Raw genomic sequence first — 19,424 nt, 5'->3', positions numbered from 1 at the left:
CGTCCCTGTCATGTAACACTGTGGGTCATCGACTGACAAGTAAGGCATTTAGTTATTCATCCTTGTTGAAGGAAAGAGGAAAAAACATCAGGTTATACAACGTGATTCTAATGCGTATGCAAACAGTTACACTGAATTTCCAACTTTAATAATTTTAAAGTTGGGACAATGATCCACACCCAAAGACATGACGATGAATGAAGTATTAATCATTACGATACTTAGAAATGGATATGACGGTGTTATAAAGCATCATGAATACATAAGTTGCTTATGACATTGATATTAATCCACAGTATATCCTATTTATAGTATGTTATAATGCATTTATAGGACATTGCATCGCAATCTGTTTATTGTTATAAGCATTATGATTGACCAAAACTTTCTACATTTGCTATATGAACATGTAAAAAACCGCATATGATATAATGCCATTATCGATAGTCGGTTGACGTATGTTTATACTGTTTATACGCACTGTCTCAATCAACCTCATTAGATGGTTGTATAAAGCATTATTAATGTTGTATGTACATTTAGTAAGCACAGTAATCACATCAGAGGCGTGTCATAGATGCATTATAGAATTGGTGTCATATGTGTTACGAAGATTTATTCATAAGCTTTATTAACAAAGCATTACTGAATATTTCAATGTGCGTTAAAACTTTCTACATTGCTATAGGCGCATAATTACAAATAAGTATGTTAAATGCATTATCGATTATCTGTTATAGGCACAGTGTAACAAATTTTACGTATGTTATAATGTATTATAAACATTTTCATACTCAACATCATTAGATGGTTGTTATAAAAGATTCTTAATATAGATATGTAATTATATCACATCTGTGTTCATAAGCATTATAGACAATGGTATTCAAATGTGTTAGCGACGGTTGTTATAAAGCATTTGATATTTATGAATGCTTAAAAACTTTTCTACCTTGCATAGGCGCAGTATACAATAATAAGTATGTTTATTTGCATTATAGACCGGGGCCGCACATAAGTGTTACCAACGATTATTATACAGTGATTTCAAACCTTTAAATTGTAATGTAGAGAAAGTAGATTTCCTAGTCGGTAATTTCTCCTTCATGTTAGGATGGAAGGGCGAAACCAGCGAGAGACGCCACTGAATCCTCAGTCCTACACCCTGATGGGTTTAAATAGAAATAAAGGAGTGGTGTATCAGAGAAGTAAAATCATACATCACTGACTCACTTCAAGACATTGATACTTGTGCTTTGGAATCTGTGTGAAAGCAGCATGAAATGCATTAACTGGTGTTTGATAAAAACAAGCTGTTCATTTTTTTTTTTTTAGGAAAAACAGGATTTTTATTCGAGGGTTGTGCCATAATAACTCCGACATAAAAGACCAGTCATCAATCCGAGAGCGAAAGCAGCGTGTAATTTGGATGTTGGTATATAAAGGCACAGTAAAAGGTTTTTAGAAGCATGTGTGAAGTTTCACTTTCAAACAGGGCTTTTAAAAAAAAATGTATTTCTTTTTGCGAGTTATACAACTTTTAGCAATGTCTGAAGATTTTTAGAAGCAATTTGTAAGTCTTTTATTTTGTTTCCTTCAACAAAGTTGGCCTTTCTTCTGAGGCCACAACCGCCTGAATGACTCTAAAATTTCATATCTTTCTTATGTTTCTTGTGTGGTGTGAATACAAAAATGAAAAGAAGCAAGCGCGGCAGAGTGCAAACAGTCCATCATGCTTAGTCAGACTTGTTTTTGAGTAGCTCCTGGCTGCTGGAGCTCTCTAACGACACAGAATGTCAATTTAACCAAGTCTCACCAGTAAATGTGACCATTTTCACTCTGGTTCACATGAGAACTCTGCGAATGTGGACTATACTCTGTATCCTCACCCGGGGCACACAAACACACACTTTAACACAGCCTAAGTGAACACTTTAGAAGGATCCCTGTGTGTGTGTTCGTGCATGGTACACTATCGATCGACGCACGACATGGACAGAGTGTTCAACATCCTGCAGGCAACGGGTCAGTGTTCATCCTCAGGGAGCTGGACAGGGAAAGAACGCCGCACAACATCTCCGTCATCGCCACGGAGTTCAGTAGTGCAGCGGGATGGCAAGCAGACTTTTCGTTCACCCACTTCCTCTCATTCTGTCGGCCCAAATTGGATTTTTGGAGTTGATACCAACTCCTGGTGCTTGTGTGAAGTGAGAAAAAGGGGGTTTTGTAGAGTACTAGACAGGCAGTGCCAGTTCACCAGTGTTGGCTTGATAGCTGGTGTTTGTTTCCCACCCCTTGAGTGCCACTCGAATACAAAATTCTCAAAACCTGGCCTTAATTCAACTCCAGAGAGGACAGGAGCCCTTATTTGAAACAGGCAGGCGTTAAAACCTGTTATTACAAGTACATTTTAGCAAATGAGTGGAAAGCGAAATTTTCAGATGTGCAACTCCTGCCTGCTCTGAGTTTGTTTTGAATTATTGATCTCATCCACCTAATTCATTTTACTTATGTTTGAGTTACGGCAGTTACACACCTTTATAAGGAGTTGTTTAGCAGTGTTAACCTGGTCGTTATTAACAGTTTGTATATTTTAATGTTGTAGCTGTACAAGGAATTATTGCAAATAGAAACTTTATTAGTGGTGATGTTGAAATCTCGTGACCGTGGTGGTTCCCTTTGAACGTGTTTCGATGACTTAAATAAAATCTGCTGAAGGGGATTGAACTGCCGGAAGAGAGTTGATTTTACAGTAACTTCTTTTGGTTATTTGTTAGTTTGGCCTTGTGTGAGGATGGCTAAAGTTTGGAGAACCGGCACAGAGGCTAACTTTGTACTGGCGGTAGATGGAGGCAGTGACAAAATGTATTTTAGCCCCCTAAAAAAAAAAAGAAAATCATCAATCTAAGCGTGTGCTCATATTTAGAGTATTCTCACCACTTTATCTCGCTGGCAGACGTCCCTTCTGATGGGAAATGAAGCCTTATATCGCTTCTCCTAATCTACCACGCTGCCTCCACACAAATACTCACTTCACCTCAAATAGCACAGGTTTCTGGTCACATCCGTCTCGGTGGGACGTAGTCCGTAGGAGTTCCCGTGTTCTGTGGGTAAACATTACAGTTTTTTGTCAAATTAATTTGCTTCAGTTTTCATACTCACAGGAAAGTACAAGTAGAAACTATCATGAAAATGTACACCTTAATTTTATCTCATTATGTATTTTCTTGTGACATGTCCCGTATCACCTGTGTCCTGTGGAGAAATAATAAATATCTTCATACTGTTTCCAACAATATTACTCATGCATGGGAACACAGTGCCTGGTTTAAATACACAGGACAGACACACGTCACACGGTACAGCATGTTAACTAATGAAAATAATCACCGTGCTCACCTTTGTGTTTCCTAGACAACCCGCGACAGATCAGCCGAGTGCCGGTTATGTCAGGTGCTGGACGTCAACGACAACGCTCCGACATTCGCCAACAATTACGAGACGTTTGTGTGCGAGAACGCAAAGGCTAATCAGGTTGGTACGACCGGACACATGGTTTCATCTCGACTCCGGCTTCCAGCTCAGCGTGTAATTAGCAGCCCTTAGAGAAAATCTGTATCTCTGACAAGAGGAACTAGATGGGCAGGGTAACTTAAACATCTGTGACGTTCGTGCTCTCAGTTTCTTCCTCCAAATCTCTAAAACTAAAATCCTTCAGATATTAAACCTAGTCACACGATGGAGAATTACTCAGATCATTAAGTTACAAGAGCAAAACCACAGTGAGAAAACTCTGGTAGGCTTTCAAATAAAATATACACGTTTTAGCATAGACATATACTTAAAGTCCCAACAAGTACACAACATTTATATATATTTGATATAGAAGATTACTTAATATGCGCTCGTAAACTTGGGTATGCTTCTGGTACCTGAGCTGTCGGCATTCATACGTTTTATTTCCTCTGTTTTCTGTGATGCGAGTTATTTCATCTGTTCTGTCAAGATCTCGAGTCGTTGATGTCGTTATCTTGAAATAACAAATATTATCCAAGTTAATGGAAGATTTTGAGAAACAAAACTTTATTTTCTCGAGATAAAACATAATTAATACGAGATCTAGGAAAACAAAAGAGTAGCCTGGTATATCAGCACGCACGGCATTTGATTATTTATCTTGTAAAAGATCTTTGTAAAATATCTCTTATCTCAGATACATTTTGAGATAAGACATCTCGAGAAACAGATGAAATGAATCAAAGGAAATCAAATCTATGAATGTCTTGACCGCTTAGGCCTTCCGTACATGTGTGAAGCTACATCAAACAAAATACTCATGTTAAGTACAGCTCTCACACTTTCATGTCTTATTCAGCAACAGAGTTATGAAAAACTCTTCCGTGCTCTAACGTGTGAGTGCTGAAAGCCTCTGATGTTTACCACGGGTTTATTACTTGTTAACTATTTGTCTTTATGAATCCCCCATAGACCAAACAATCCCTTCAAAGCTGATGTTAAATTAACGTGTAGCAAGAAGCCAGCAGCCACTTAACGAGCTTGTACTGTTGATATCTGTGTTAATTGGATTGATTATCAGTATTTGTGTGACATTTAAATCATACAGAAGTTTATACCGAGGTATTTACGGAAGAATACTGTTGCAACCATTTTTTACCCCAAATATCCTTTTGATATTGAATATGTAAGCGACCCCGAGATTATTACTGAACCACAAAGACGCAGTTGTGATCTGTCAGTCCAAAGTATGATCTAAATCTAGACTGAACTATTTCTGGTCTCACATTTGGAGAATACTTTAATTCCATCTTGTCATGTTCCTGTTTGAATCTGCTGATTTCATATTTTTCTGTCTAACTGTTGCTCTGAGGTGTCTCTTTCTGCCCTTTCAGTTGTTAGAGCTGGTTGAATCATCGTACAGTGGATGTACAGTACAGAAGTATTTTTGCAAACCCTTCATACAAAACAGCATATATTTGTAAAGAGGACTTTCTACAACCTGAAATCATGAAAGACCATTGAATAAAAAAGAGAGTAGTGCTCTCAGCCATCTGATTTTACCGAATCGGCGATTTCAAACGTTCCGACAGTATTTCGGAGCAGAAATATCAGAAGCTACAGGTGAGTATTTGGTCGAGGCTAACATATATGTCTCACAGTCTGACGGATTTATTTAAGTGTTTGCAGTCACACACACACACGAGCCAACAGGTTATCCAGTCGTGTTGTTTTCCTCTGCTTCCCAGACTCCTGTGATACATCAGTGTGATTAATGGAGTAGCAGGCATTAGGAGGGCTGGCGTAAGAAGGAGGAGACCCCTGAGGGGAGAGTCTGAACCCGGCTTCTTCTCTCTCTCTCTCCATGGTCGCCTCACAGCCCCTCCCCCCCTTGCATCAACCATTTTAGTGTCTCTATCTAAACACTCCCTCCTCATCTCCGCCTGCCTCTCCTCCACCACCTCGCCGCGGCGACAGTAACTCTAACCTCGTTAAATCCGCGTCGGCCGTGAGCTTTACTAATTGCTTTTCTAATATTCCCAATAATTCAGCTGGCTGGGTCTAACCCTTTCCCCTGATTAATGGCAGAGAGATAACAGCGCGCCTCGTCCTGACCGGGCATCCAAAGTGCTGCACTCAGCAGGCAGGCAGGCAGCTGGCTGGATGGGAGGCCAAGCAGAAGGACGTGGAGGGTTACAGAAATGTTAGTGATCAGCGGGTTGGGACATATATCCTCTCTCCTCTCGCTACAGAAGCTAAACACAACCTGGCTCGCCGGTTTGCCGCGGCACTTTCAGATGACATTCTTTGAGAACAGGAGTCAGCAGGCGTGCAGTTTGACTCGGGGATTTGCAGGTCGGACCTGAGCTATATTTGGATGAAAGAGTAAAAAAAGACATTGCTGCTTCAACATCTAACAGTCCTAGTAACACACATATTCATCTGAATGTTGTTCAAAGTGGTTTCATGTAGCAGAGACAACTAAAAATACGCCTCATGGTCAATTTAGTAGCTATCCTACGATCTTCATCAACACCTCGTTGACCGACATCAACGGCCGATTAAAGATCGAAAGCTCCTCAAGGTCAAACGGTCGTTTTCAAGGTCCAGAATGAATTTTAACCTTGAATTAAGCCCACGAGTCCGTAACACATTTAAATGTCTTATAAGCCCCATCAGCTGACCTGTAGTTTATTGAAGAGCCTCCACCAGATACTTTAAGTTCTAGCTCTAAGTCACATCTATGATGTTTCGTGATCAGAAAACACGTTATAAACCATTATAATTATCTATGAATGCTGTTATAGCGTTCTTTGTCGAATATTGGCAAATTTTCTTTCCAAACTATATAAAAAGTTTCCAGTTTTTGTTCCCAAAGTCCGTCCTTGGTAAAGCCCGAAGACCGGATCCGGCATGTGGAATGTCGCGGCACTTATAACGCTTCATTAAAACCAGGACTAATAAACTTTTAGGAGCTGGCAGTCGTTAAAGACAGAGCGACCCATACGTCAGGAAAACTGTGGGAAACATTCAAGAAGCACGCCTGTATGTACATCCGTGCCTGAATGTGCACGTGTCCGAGTGAGTTGCGTGGCGAGCGGTGCGAGCTAATAAAGATCTCAGTGACTTCCTCATGCCACGGGCTTCCCGGGCCCTTCCTTCCTTCCTTCCTTCTCCACCCCAGCTCGGCTGGCTTTAAATGCCACGGGGTAGCTACCTCCTTGATGATGGGCGATAAAAGAGAATGATATCATATTTGACACCTGCAATAAAGTGGTGGAACTTCAACCTTGAGAGCCAACTCCCTTAGTGCATCATAAAAATGAAAAGAAGTCTTTGAGACGAAGTGGAAGGAGCTGCCTCGCACCCCCCCACTGCCATTACTCGCGTTTAATAGAATAGTTGCATAATTTCGTGTCTCCGTGAACTAAGTTGTGTAAGTGGACTCTTGTCGCATTTCAGCGTTCGGTATGTCAAACACAATAAAAGTACCAAGGCCTGATTATGTATTTAATGTATTCATGTTCATGGTGAAGCGATCCACTTTAGAGCTTTTCAGTTAATATTTCGCCTAAAGGGAGCTCCTATATTACTTGAAATTAGAAAGTAATACGTTGTACTAGTGTTGTATCAGATCACATGTTCTGTTGGGAGTCCAAGAGAACTTGAACTGATTCAAGGACATCCACAAAAAAATAGTTATATCGCAAAATTACTGGATGAAACCAAAAAGTATAACCACTGTATAAGATATTCAGTGTTCTTAACTTAAAGGTCACTCAAGCAGCAATGTGTGAGTCAGTCTCCATAAGTCCCCATGTTAGAATAAGAAATAAACATGTTTACAGCCTGGTACAAAAAACTGTTTTGGTCTCTGTAGCTAATTTCCCCGTTCATGACAACTGTACTGAGGGTGAATTTATATACAACTCACCTGTTCACATTATATTAAGACCTAAAGTTATGCATAATTAACAGTGTGGCCGCTCTGATTGGCAGGTGGGTGCTGCTACAGCTGGCTATAAGCAACCAGGCTTCATTCAGCCCGCCTCAGGTCCACCTACACTCCGCGTCTTTGCCTATTCTTAGATTAGCCAGGAGGCGGCTGATGCAGGACTGTGGAGCGACAACGCAGTTTCACAACGGCTCTTCAGAAATCACATCGCGGATCTATGTACTGTTCATAAGTCTAAAGTCCAAAAGCTCGTATGTGATCATAACTTGGAGTCCAGTTAAAAGTTTGGTAAGTTCATTTAGGTGTCTTCCAACCGCGCACTTCAGATTTGATCAAGTTAATTAAGTTTAGCGATTGACTTCTCAGACTTTTCTTGAATTAATGATTACTTGGACCTAAAATTCTGAATTTAAGATAATAAAGTTTGGCTTTATGTCTGCATAACCAGACAGAAAACTCCACAATTAAAGCTCCAAAAACGAGTCCCAAAAACTTTACCATACATATATTATGCTTTTACGCCTACTGAACATTTTTGCTGACCATCTTCGAATCCATAATATATGCACAGTTTTTTTTTTTGTTTTAGATTGTTCCAGGTGTTTCCATTCATAGATTTAAATTTAAATCAGCACAAACTTCAATTGCACTTTTACATAATGATAATGTGTTTTTTAAATAATTAAAGTAGACTTAATTAGGTCCTAAAGCCAAGTCCTAAAAAGTGCTCAGATGGGGTTAAATGTGTGAGTAAGTGGAGCTTTTAGTCATGGAGACGTGACGTGGTTCAGTACCTGATGAGACTGTTCTTGTCGTCGGGATCGGAAGCGCTGACGGAGCCGATGACCGTGTTCCTAGCGGCGTCTTCTTTGACCTCCATGACGTAGCTGGCTCGCTCGAACACCGGCGGCTCGTCCACGTCCTCCACGATGATCTTGACGCTGGCCTCGTCCCTGAAGGGCACCACGAAGCGTGGGTTGATGTGGCTGTTCTCCACCTGGATGCGGAGGCTGTACTGCCGCTTCCTCTCGAAGTCGAGAGGCTGGAGAAGAAAAAAAAACAAGAAAACATGTGAGACGTTTAACATTTTGTGGTTTGTCTTGAATTAAAGAGAAAATTCCACTGTGACTCTCAGTTTTCTGCTCTAATCACAGCTTTTGTTTTTTAACGTTTAAGTGCTCATTTGTATGCAGCTGCACGCCCGGCTGTTGATTTTGGAGAAAACTAATATCCATTGAGAGCATCCTGCCACATTTAATTTCAGGTCAGATTGGGATTTTATTCATTAAACTGACAATCTTTCTCAGAGCATCGTCTAATGAGCGCGTGTGAAGGGGCTCAGTGTCTTGTTCAAGGACACTAACAAGACTTTTGATGGACACACATGGGCTGCTGCACAGATCAGGCCCTGGACAAAAAAAAGCCTTTCACTTAACTTTTGCTGCCACATCCTGAATAATGCAAGCGATGCGGCAAAAACAGCACTAGTGCCAACATTACACATGATTTAACGGGGGACAAAGTAACAGTATATACATTATTTTCCATGTTTTAATGGTTTTTTATGACTTCATTAGTCACATAACTGCAGTTATTAATGCTAAATTGTGCAGAGACTATGCAAGTTTTCTCTTTTTGTTCTTTGATTCTGCAGAAACAAAAAGACACGATGACATCCTCAGATGTTTTTTTTGATTTCCTGATCTCTGCCTCGCTCGATGAAACAATCAATCAAAGTTGTCTCTGTTCATTCTGCTTTTATTTCTCCAGGTAATGAAGAGATCTGTGCTTCAGATTAGCACGAAATAAAATAAAAAACAAGTTTGGAGTGTGTCTACTTTTTTTTTTTTTTACTTTGTAAAGGTGTGTCAAGGTTTTGCAGCTGAAACAGAAAATAAAATAATATCATGACTGGTATTCTGCTGAAGGACATCACAAGGTATTTAGTCCATTGAAAATCAATTGAATGGATGATAGTAATAAAGACACATTTCTACAAGAGACACAAGTACATCTACAGTAATCCACCGGTAAATATATGTACGTGTAGTAAATGAATGTATATTTATGCCAGACCTTTCATTTTACCCATTTGTTAACTTAAAAGGAATCAGCTTTGTTGTCTTTCATGTACGATACTCTATAATATAATTCTTCGTCTACCGTACGCTGCTCTCGCATCCTGTAATTTATGGACCGGGCACAATGATTAGTAGCCTGATTCCTTCACGATGTGCATTTTAGAGCAGGTTGGCCGTATGCGTTTTCGCTTTCATGTTCCGTTTTTTCTGAACTTTCTGAAGATATCCCCACACCTCCAATTGATGGAAATAATTGGGAGGAGCGGTGCCTTTCTTCTAATGAACGAGTATCCTGAGCGGGAGCGGTCGGATCAGAGCGAGCTCCCTCACGAGGCTGCCTACTGTACACATGAAAGGGACGCCGGGTCTGCGATCGGCGGGAAAAAGCCAATGAAAGCTTGGAAAATCCACACGGATCCGAAGCCGTGAATAATAAACATAATATGAGTCAGTGATTTTTTGGTGTTTTTTCGTCAATGGGAGGAATGTGTTGCTTCTTTGAAGGACCGGAGATGGGACGCACTCCCACTCGACAAGCCCATTTAATTAGTCGGTTCAGAATTAGGGCATGCTCACTCCCCACACACACACACACACACCACTACATCCACTACAGCACCGCTGCTGCAGCTACAAAAGGCAATTATGTCATCCTCCACTTAATGATGGCATGATGGAAGCGATCGATCGGAGGCTGCAGAGAGGGGCCGCTTGATAAGGCAACTGCCAGATTCTGTTGAATACATCAGAAACACACCACAGCACCGCTGAATGCTTCGATCCATACTGAGCATCAATATTTCTGCTTTGGTCTCAGCTGAGAGGAAGAATGAAACTCACTCAAAACACATGTACAGGCAGTGTGGGCAAGTGTAAGTTGAAATCTAATAACTCTGCTGTCCGTCTTCCAGCTGTCAGAGCACATGGACGCGAGGAAAGTTTCTTTTTGCATTTATCGAGTGCACTTCGTTGTTTTGTTTCCACTTTTTGGTCCAAATGAGACGAGAGATGCTCGTACACGATCGAATAAATCTGCAGCATTAGCGATGAGGCAACCATCACTCGCAGAGACCTGATGTAATGTCGTATTTACATATTTACCAAAAAAAAACAATGCCACATTTGCATCATCTCTCGTCAGAAGTCACATCCTGTAATTGCTTTTCCATACAGTATTTTTATTTATAGTGACGGATTTTAATTGCCTTATAATTGCACAAACATTGTGAACACATTTATCGTTGCCGTTAGCGACAACTGCGATTGTTCATCAGGAATACAAAAACGTTTTCTGGAGTTTTTCCGACAGCCGATCAGGTTTGTATGAACCGAAATTATGAGAGAAAAAAATGTAAAATTATGACAAAAATAAATCAAAATTATGAGAAAAAAAAATCAAAATTACGAGTAATAAAAGTCAAAATTATCAGTTAAAAAAAAGTCGAAATTAGGAGAAAAAAAGTCAAAATTATGAGTAAAAAAAGTCGAAATTGGGAGTAAAAAAAGTCGAAATTCTAAGTAAAAAAAGTCGAAATTAGAAGAAAAAAAACAAAATTATGAGTAAAAAAAGTCGAAATTAGGAGAAAACAAAACAAAATTATGAGTAAAAAAAGTTGAAATTAGGAGAAAAAATCTAAATTTTAGGAAAAAAAAGTTGAAATTAGGAGAAAAAAATCAAAATTATGAGTAAAAAAAGTCGAAATTAGGAGAAAATAATCGAAATTATGAGTAAAAAAAAGTCGAAATTAGGAGAAAATAATCGAAATTAGGAGATAAAAAGTCAAAATTATGAGTAAAAAAAGTCGAAATTATGAGAAAAAAAGTCAAAATTAGGAGTAAAAAAAAACAAAATTAGGAGTAAAAAAAGTCAAAATTAGGAGAAAAAATCAAATTTTTAAGAAAAAAAGTTGAAATTAGGAGAAAAAAAGTCGAAATTCTGAGTAAAAAAAGTCGAAATTAGGAGAAAAAAACATCTAAATTACGAGTAAAAAAAGTCGAAATTATGAGTAAAAAAAGTCAAAATTAGCAGAAAAAAAAAGTCAAAATTAGGAGAAAAAATAAAAATTTTAAGAAAAAAAAGTTGGAATTAGGAGAAAAAAGTCGACATTCTGAGTAAAAAAAGTCGAAATTATGAGTAAAAAATCTAAATTATGAAAAAAAATTAAAATTATGAGAAAAAAAGTCTAAATTATGAGACACTACTTTACCACAGTCAGAGTCGCCGCTCTTTGTGTGAATACTTTGAGGACTAGTTTTAACCTGCTGATTCACTCAGGATTGTATTAAGCAAACACACCCTTGAAAGACAGCTGTGGTCTTTTTTTTTTTTACTGGCAGAAATGGTCTTCCATAGTTTGGAGTATCATGGAATAACAGAAACTTTGGATTGAAACTTGACGTCGCATTAGCTCGTGAAATGATGCATAAGTTTCGACTTCTTTATTAAAACCAGTTTGTTTGGTCGATGCACAGAGCACTCTCTTGTTGGGCGTTCGTTGCACTAATCAGCATCGTATCTTTAATATGTTTTCTTTGCTCGTGTGGGTTAGAAACGCGAGCCATTCCTCAGCCCGTGTATCGATTGAAATAGAGGCGTATCTGTTCCTTCAGAAAACCACGTCTCCTGTGTAGACAGGCCTTTATTGTAAAGGTTCCTCCGAGACAGCATGAGGCCCCAATAAGCTCGACCAATCAGAGCCTGACAGGAGATAACAAAGCCCTCACTGTTACCCGCGAAGAACGTTTATCACGTGATGGAACCAAACCCCAAACTTCAAACTCAGAGCGCCTCTGACCTTCCTCAGCAGGATGACGCCTTCCTGCGTGCTCCTGTTGGTGGTGATGTCGAACATGCCGGGCCCGTCGCTCCCGATGATCCTGTAGTCCATCTCCGCGTTCTCTCCGATGTCGGCGTCCATGGCGCGGATCAGTCCCACCGCGGACCCGAGCTCGATGGACTCGGGCACCCTGAACTCGTAGAGGGCTGTTAGGGGACACAAGTTGAACTTTGTTACCGTGGTCGGGTGAATCATGATGTACAGAAAAAGAAAGAAAACACGTGCTCGAGTCCGTGACGACTGAGGTCACGTCCTTGGTATTTCTTTTCATGTCCAGCTTTTCACACAAAGACGCGATTCACGTTAAGAGATGAGTCGACGCTTCTCTTAAAGATTTCTAAAGGTCGAATGGAGGCGTGTCAAAAAAAGTCAAAATTATGAGAAAAAAGTCAAATTTAGGAGAAAAAAAGTTGAAAGTATGAGAAAAAAAAGTCGAAATTAGGAGTAAAAAAGTCAAAATTATGAGGAAAAAAAGTCAAAATTAGGGGGAAAAAAGTTTAAATTATGAGTACAAAAAGTCGAGTAAACAGAGTCAAAATTATGAGAAAAAAATAAAAAATTCTGAGAAAAAAAGGTCGAAATTAGGAGAAAATAAGTCAAAATTCTGAGTAAAAAAAGTCGAAATTCTGAGTAAATAAAGTCAAAAATATGAGAATGGAGGCGCGTCACATCCCCAAACACCCACCACCCGATACCCAACGAGCATCGCAACCCCGAGCACAGAAAGCAGGTGAGTCAGAGAGCGGGAACACACGAGGACAGGTGAGCGAGTCAGAGCCAATCAGAGAGCAGCAACGGCTGAAATGAAGGAGATTTAGTGCTGCAACATTTGTAGATCAGCTGTGGAGCAGACGTTTCATACGCGGTTAAACATATTTCATTTCCACAAAAAAACGACGCGTGGCCTTTGGCGTAAACGTCGCTACGAGCGGTGTCGACTCGCTGGTTTTTAGGACGGAACATAAATCCTGGGCCAATTTGCTCAACATGAATTAATTGCTTCTTTTTTTATATATATTTTTTGTAAGATGATTTTCTGGTCCGAGGTCTTTGGATAAATTGATGGCGGCCTGTCTGCGGCGGCGGCGGCGGCTGCATCTCGTATGCTTAAATAAATAGCCGGACCGCAGGAGGGGAGGGTGCAGCGTGATATACACACAGCCTGCGGAGACAAACAGCACTGACACACTAATAAAACATGCTGACAGTGTTTTGGCAACGCCTGAGTCGGCAGGTCTCCGTGACGCCGACACACACACACACACACACACACACACACACACACACACAGGTTTCCCTGGGCTAACAGGTATTTAGCATGGGGTGGGAAAGAAGAGGCATCACTCCGGCAGACAACAATGATATCGCTTCCTGACACTCCACCTCCTCTGGGTGTCCCATTACAATATCTCTCCCTCTTTCTCCCTCTTTCAATCTCCCCCTCTGTCTGTCTCCCCCCCTCCATCCTCCCTCCATCCTCCCTCCTGTCTCTCTGTCGCCCCCCGCATCACTCTTCCTCTTTCTTCCTCTATCTTCCCCCTCCTGTCACCTCCTCCATCCCCATCGTATCCATCTCCCTCTGTCCTCTCTCTGTTCATTCATTGGTGGACGGTGGGGGGAAGCTGAGATGACAGCGTCTGCCTCAACCCTTCATCTCTCTCTCTCTCTCTCTCCCCCCTACAGGCTGGTGGGAGGAGGGAGTGATAAATGGGTTGAGGTGGGAGGAGGAAGGGGGGAGAGTTCTCGTGGCGGCGCACGCGCCCGCTCGCTGTTATTGAGGGGGGGGAGGAAACGACGACACCGGTAATCTGTCAGTCTGATCTGGCTTTGCCTTTCGCCGTTCGCCAGATGCACGAGAGGAAGCGAGGGGAGGAGGGGGTGAGAGAGAGAGAGAGAGGAGGAAAAAAAAGGAGGGGAGACAATGTGCGAGACTGAAAGAGAGTGGGAAGAGAGCAGAAAGGAAGAACTGATGATTGATGAGCGAGAGGGTAACAAAAAAAGGAGGAAAGAAGTGCGCCGTGGACGGCTTGGAACACTAAATTGAGAACATTGGTTTTTATGGAGTAAAAGGCAGCAGAAGAAAGACTTAATAGAGGGAGATAGACAAAGAGAGTGGAGGAGCAGCAGAGATAAAGCTCAGTGAATGTACTCTCTTCATTTAATAGGGATTACAGGGCTGATCTGATGCACTTTGCAGGACCCTCCGCTCTGTCATATGGCTCTATATTTAATTATTCTCTGTCTTTAGTCGCGCAGAAACCCAGAGATCCCCGCAATAATCCAAATTCATTTTGAAACTGACACCAGATGGGTGTTGGGGGGCTGCCCGCCCGGCACCGGGCTCGTGTGCGTTTCACTCACTCTTGATGAAGCGAGGCGGGTTGTCGTTGACGTCGGAGAGGGTGATGCTGACCGTCGTCGTCCCCGAAAGTCCGCCCATCTGCCCGGCCATGTCTTTGGCCTGGATCACGACCTGGTAGTTCTCTTTGACTTCTCGGTCCATGCCGGGCAAGGCCGTCTTGATCAGGCCTGATGGGAAAACACACAGATTCATGGTGAGTTAAAAGAAGCGGACATATGATTCAATCTCTGTCGATCTGGAAAAACTCCCAAAAGACGTCAAAATCACAAACGGTGACAGAGCGACCTCTCCCAGGATGAAAAGTATCTGCAAATATTGTAAACGAATTCATATAATAGTCGATAAACGCCATCGGTTTTCTTGTTTCGCTCACAAAGATTCATTCATTTGCTGCTTTTCTTTGTCGTATCTGACAGTAAACTGAACATATTTGCGTCATGAACTGATGGTCGGACAAAGCATTGAGCTCTGGCACATAATAATGAGCCTTTATGTCACAATTTTTTGACATTTCATAAACAAAACGTCATTTTTTTTCGGCGCAGAAACTTAAAAATGTTGCTCGACTCTTTCGAGAGGACCTCCCGTGACCTCGTCGACCCTTCGACTGCTCACGGATCTGCTAAAAACATGCAAATGAAATAAAACTGATGCAGCACAGACGCTCTTTTTAGAGTAAGACTGGAAGGTCACTCCACTCTACTCCAACTCTGATAATAAATGTTTGTTTGCATCGCAGTCGAGTCGTCTTTATTGACGTTGCAACAGAAGCAACTCCACAAGGTGCAGAACAAAGTGCGTGCACATGTCGAGAATAACCAGCAACTATTCAGGAAGAAGAAGATTGTTTTGATCCCTTGATGGGGATTTTTTGGGAAGTGATGGGAAGCCACGTCCTGGGAGCAGGTTGGGCTTTGGTGCCTTGCTCAAGGGCACCTCGGGCACTAGCATCTCTCTAGTCAGTTTGCTCCATACGGCGGTCTGCGTGGAACTGAACTGGCCACTGGTTCCCTCCGGGGCTGAGCTGCTGCCGCCTCATTTAATAACCATTAACCATATTCCAACAATTTATTAATCATTCAGGTCATTTAACGAGCTGAGATGATACAAAAACTCCATGTTGGAGCTTCTCGTGTTGTGAATTTGCTGATTCTTGGACTAGTTCATCAAGATGATAAGAAGATGAATGGATAATTGAAATAATCATTAGTCGCAGCGCACAGCTATGATACGTACTGTACTGAACAGAGCCAACAGATAGAGCCCGTACAGGTCGAACGCTTAATTGCAAGTCATCTTTCAAACTATGCAAATCGGTACAACCTTCATAAAATCAACCTGCCATGTTGACATAAAAATAATGAAGTGTTTCCACAGGTGTGTATATATCTAAAGGCCGCCGTGCCCGCCTGAAACACTTCTAAAAATAAGTCTACATCAGTTGAATTAATGATATTTCTTTTCTTTTTTCTTTTTAAGATTTATGGATCTACAGGCCAGGGAATTAGACCACGAAGAACATTTTATTACCAAAAGGTCAGCGATCTTGCTCAGTATGCGAGGCGGCACGGAGCTCAGCGGGCCACCCAGGAGCACATTTTGGTGTCTGTGTTCTCATGATTTAACCGTTAAGTGGAGCAAAGGGTCCAATCCCAAAAAACCCAACACCTTTAATTTCTCCTTAAAGTGTGGCATTCGCCTCCAAACGCATTCGGCATCATTCATCTACTCTTTGGAATTAAAACTCTTCAAGTGCCGTGCGGTTGCTTATTTCTCTCCGCTCTGACGCGTCAGATCTCCAGTTTTGGAGTCAGGACAAGACACAGAGTGAAGCGGTAATTGGCAGCACATTCAAAAAGGTGCACTCGGTCCTCCCCAATCAGAGCCAAGCTTTAAATCCCGTCTGCTGTTACAACGTTTGAATCTGAAGCCTTTCGACGACGTCGAGGGGGAACGAAGATGAGAAAAATACATTTCACCCTAAATAAACCGCTTTGACTAACTTCATCACATTCCGTCTCAGTTAGATGACTCATTACATTTCAAACGAGAACGAAGAGGCTGACTTGGCGCGTCCCTCCGGGCTCACATCAGACCGGCTGTTTCAAAAAGTTCCTCTCATACATAAAAAAAAACAAAACACAAGCACAATGCAACTTCTTCTTCCTCCCACTGCCTAACGACGTGCGATGCATCTCGCCAGACGCGCAAACAGAAACCGTCGAGGCGGCGTTGCACGGACGCCTTAAAGCGGCGGCGTGCTCGCTCTGTATCTCTGTCTACCTTTTGTTATTGCTTAATGACTACAATGCATCCACACAGAGGAGGAGAGGAGAAACAAATCCTGCTCATAATGCGATGTCCAGGCATGTCTTTGTGTAAGAGGGGGATGTCAGCTTACATACCACATGTGGGATAAACCATATTACTGTTAATCCCTCTCGCTAATCTGCAAATGGCTTTTTTTGTCGTTTCCCTTTTGTTTAAGCAAAAAAAAAGACACGAGCGGGATGCGTTCCAAAGCACACATTAATGATTAAAACTTGCAAGAGGATAGATTTTTTTTTTTTGGGAGGGGTTGGTGGTTTGCCACTCTCTCTACTCTAAACCCCAACACCTCCGCCCGTCACCCTGCAGGAGGAGGCAGTTTTTGGTTCCACAAGTTATTTTTTTTGTGATGAATTGTTTAATTTCCTCTCCTGCTGAAGCTCGCCTTCCCTTCGCTATTTCTGCACCAGTTAGTGATTTGTTATGTTCCCGAGAATGGGCACCTCCAGACGAAGAGCACTGGTTTCCAAAGTGGAGAATCCCTGAGGGTGGGGTCGCAAGATGATTTTCAGAAATCAAATAAAATTGAAAATCTTTTAGAAATAGCCTTAATTGTAACAAAACATTTAAAAAAGTAGCTAAATTTAATTTCTGACCCCTGATGTGATTACGATGGATTAACTAAACATCAGGACATGTAACAAGGGGGTTGTTTTGGGGGTCGCAGGCTGAGAAGTTTGTGTGTTAGAACATTAAAGAAAGGGTTGTGCACATTAGCGACGAAGCAGCAACACCGGATGAGGAGAAACTATATAATCTTTGCCCTTTCTATGGATTTTTCCTCGTACGGTTGCTGCAGTTTGGTGCAAAATTAGTTTCTCTACGAAAAATCTTTTGATTCTGAAGGACAAACAACCGAGACGTGATGTTCATGTTTGATGTTTCAGACACAGATTCAGATCAAATTTCACATTTTCTGTTGAGCGGGGGGAAAAGGTCTCGAAGCTGCAGAGAAAATAAGACTTTAAGGAAAATGAGATTGTTTTTACCTCGACTCCAACGAAAATCAATTTCTTTGTAACATCTGATGAAGCTTGTTTCTTTAAGATTCAGGCAATCATTTCTAGAAAGTCCTTGAAAAAGGTTGATTTCCATTGGAAAGAGAAACTTACTTCTTTTCTAAGAAAACAAGGTTTTGGGGGCACGGGTTTTGACAGAAATGACTGAAAATGGAGATTTTCTTGTTCTGAGAAAAGACTCAAAGTCCCAGTTTTCATGAATATGTCAGACGTTCTGACAGAAGCTGAAGAATCATTGACAGAATGGACTCAAACAACAAAACAGAGACAGGACTCCAATATAAAACACCAACTTTGACAGCATTAAGAGCTTTTCCGGGTTCAACCCATCACTGACCGGTCTCTGGATCCACGGAGAAGTATGGCTGGCCCTCCAGGATGCTGTACACCACCCTGGCACTGTTCCCGTACGTCGCGTCGTCGGCGTCTAAGGCCGTCACCTGAATTACCGAGGTGCCTGCAGAGGGAAGGAAGAAGAAGATTCATGACAATGATTTAGATCAACTCTTCAATACTGCTGAAAATGGCCTGCTGGATAATTGGTTAGGCTGATGCACCTTCTGATGAGGTGTCGGATCCTCTTCTAATCACGCTCATGCAGAATGTGACTGATCATTTCTGTCCCTTTGCATTACCCAAACCAATCTTTATTCCTCGGCCACTTATACCCTTATACATGACTGATTCTCGCGGGTAATCGATAAGTCCTAATGTATTTTTCTAAGTATATCTCTCTAAGCATACGAGCGGCTCCGATACAGCCTCTTTGCAAACCCCAAGAAGCCTATTAGTGTATCCACAGATCTGGAGTGTCTAAGAAGCCAAATATCTGATAGCAGGCGAACAACTGTGATCCATTTCTTTCCGTCTTCCAGAGAGGCTGAAGCCCTATTTCAGTAGAACAAAGAGAAACGGTTAGCCAAGTGCTACCTCCCAAATGGCGCCTTGCGGGGCCAAGTGTTGCCTCATTACATGCAGAAGAAAATTAATTGAGTAGAAATATTTAATGGCAAAGTGGTATAAATATAGAATTGTGCAATACAATGTGATAACGACCCCATGAAACTTCTCTAATTTGATGTCAGCTCTGATCTGTACGGGGGGGTTGGGTGAGTTTCCCTTCTTTGAAATCGATGTGATTTGTACGGATGAAGGATGTTGTAGGGAGGAAGAAGAAGAAGAACAAGAAATGGGGGCATCCACAAAAAAAAATCAGAGACAGAGAAAGACCGCGGCTGTCTGATTTGGTGTAAGTGACAGTTCGGGAAGATTTCTGAGCAAGTTCAGCGAACCTTGATCGCTAATACCTTTAACTAGGGAATTAGA

General features: G+C 41.5%; 1 protein-coding gene across 1 annotated transcript in view; it reads right to left on the bottom strand.

Moving 5' to 3' along the window:
* The window catches only part of LOC104931874 (cadherin-6), a 60,667-nt gene that overhangs the window by 9,122 nt on the left and 32,121 nt on the right, over positions 1-19,424 (bottom strand). The window contains exons 4-7 of the mRNA XM_010746981.3: positions 18,436-18,555; positions 14,751-14,918; positions 12,348-12,535; positions 8,266-8,513 (exon numbers count right to left, since the gene is read on the bottom strand). Coding sequence (XP_010745283.2) covers positions 8,266-8,513; positions 12,348-12,535; positions 14,751-14,918; positions 18,436-18,555 — 724 coding nt within the window. The remainder of the gene's footprint in view (positions 1-8,265; positions 8,514-12,347; positions 12,536-14,750; positions 14,919-18,435; positions 18,556-19,424) is intronic.

The sequence above is a fragment of the Larimichthys crocea genome, chromosome XXIII (assembly GCF_000972845.2).
Source record: "Larimichthys crocea isolate SSNF chromosome XXIII, L_crocea_2.0, whole genome shotgun sequence".
NCBI lineage: Eukaryota > Metazoa > Chordata > Actinopteri > Sciaenidae > Larimichthys > Larimichthys crocea.
The sequence above is the reverse complement of the archived record's forward strand: the minus strand, read 5'-3'. Positions and strand labels throughout refer to the sequence as shown.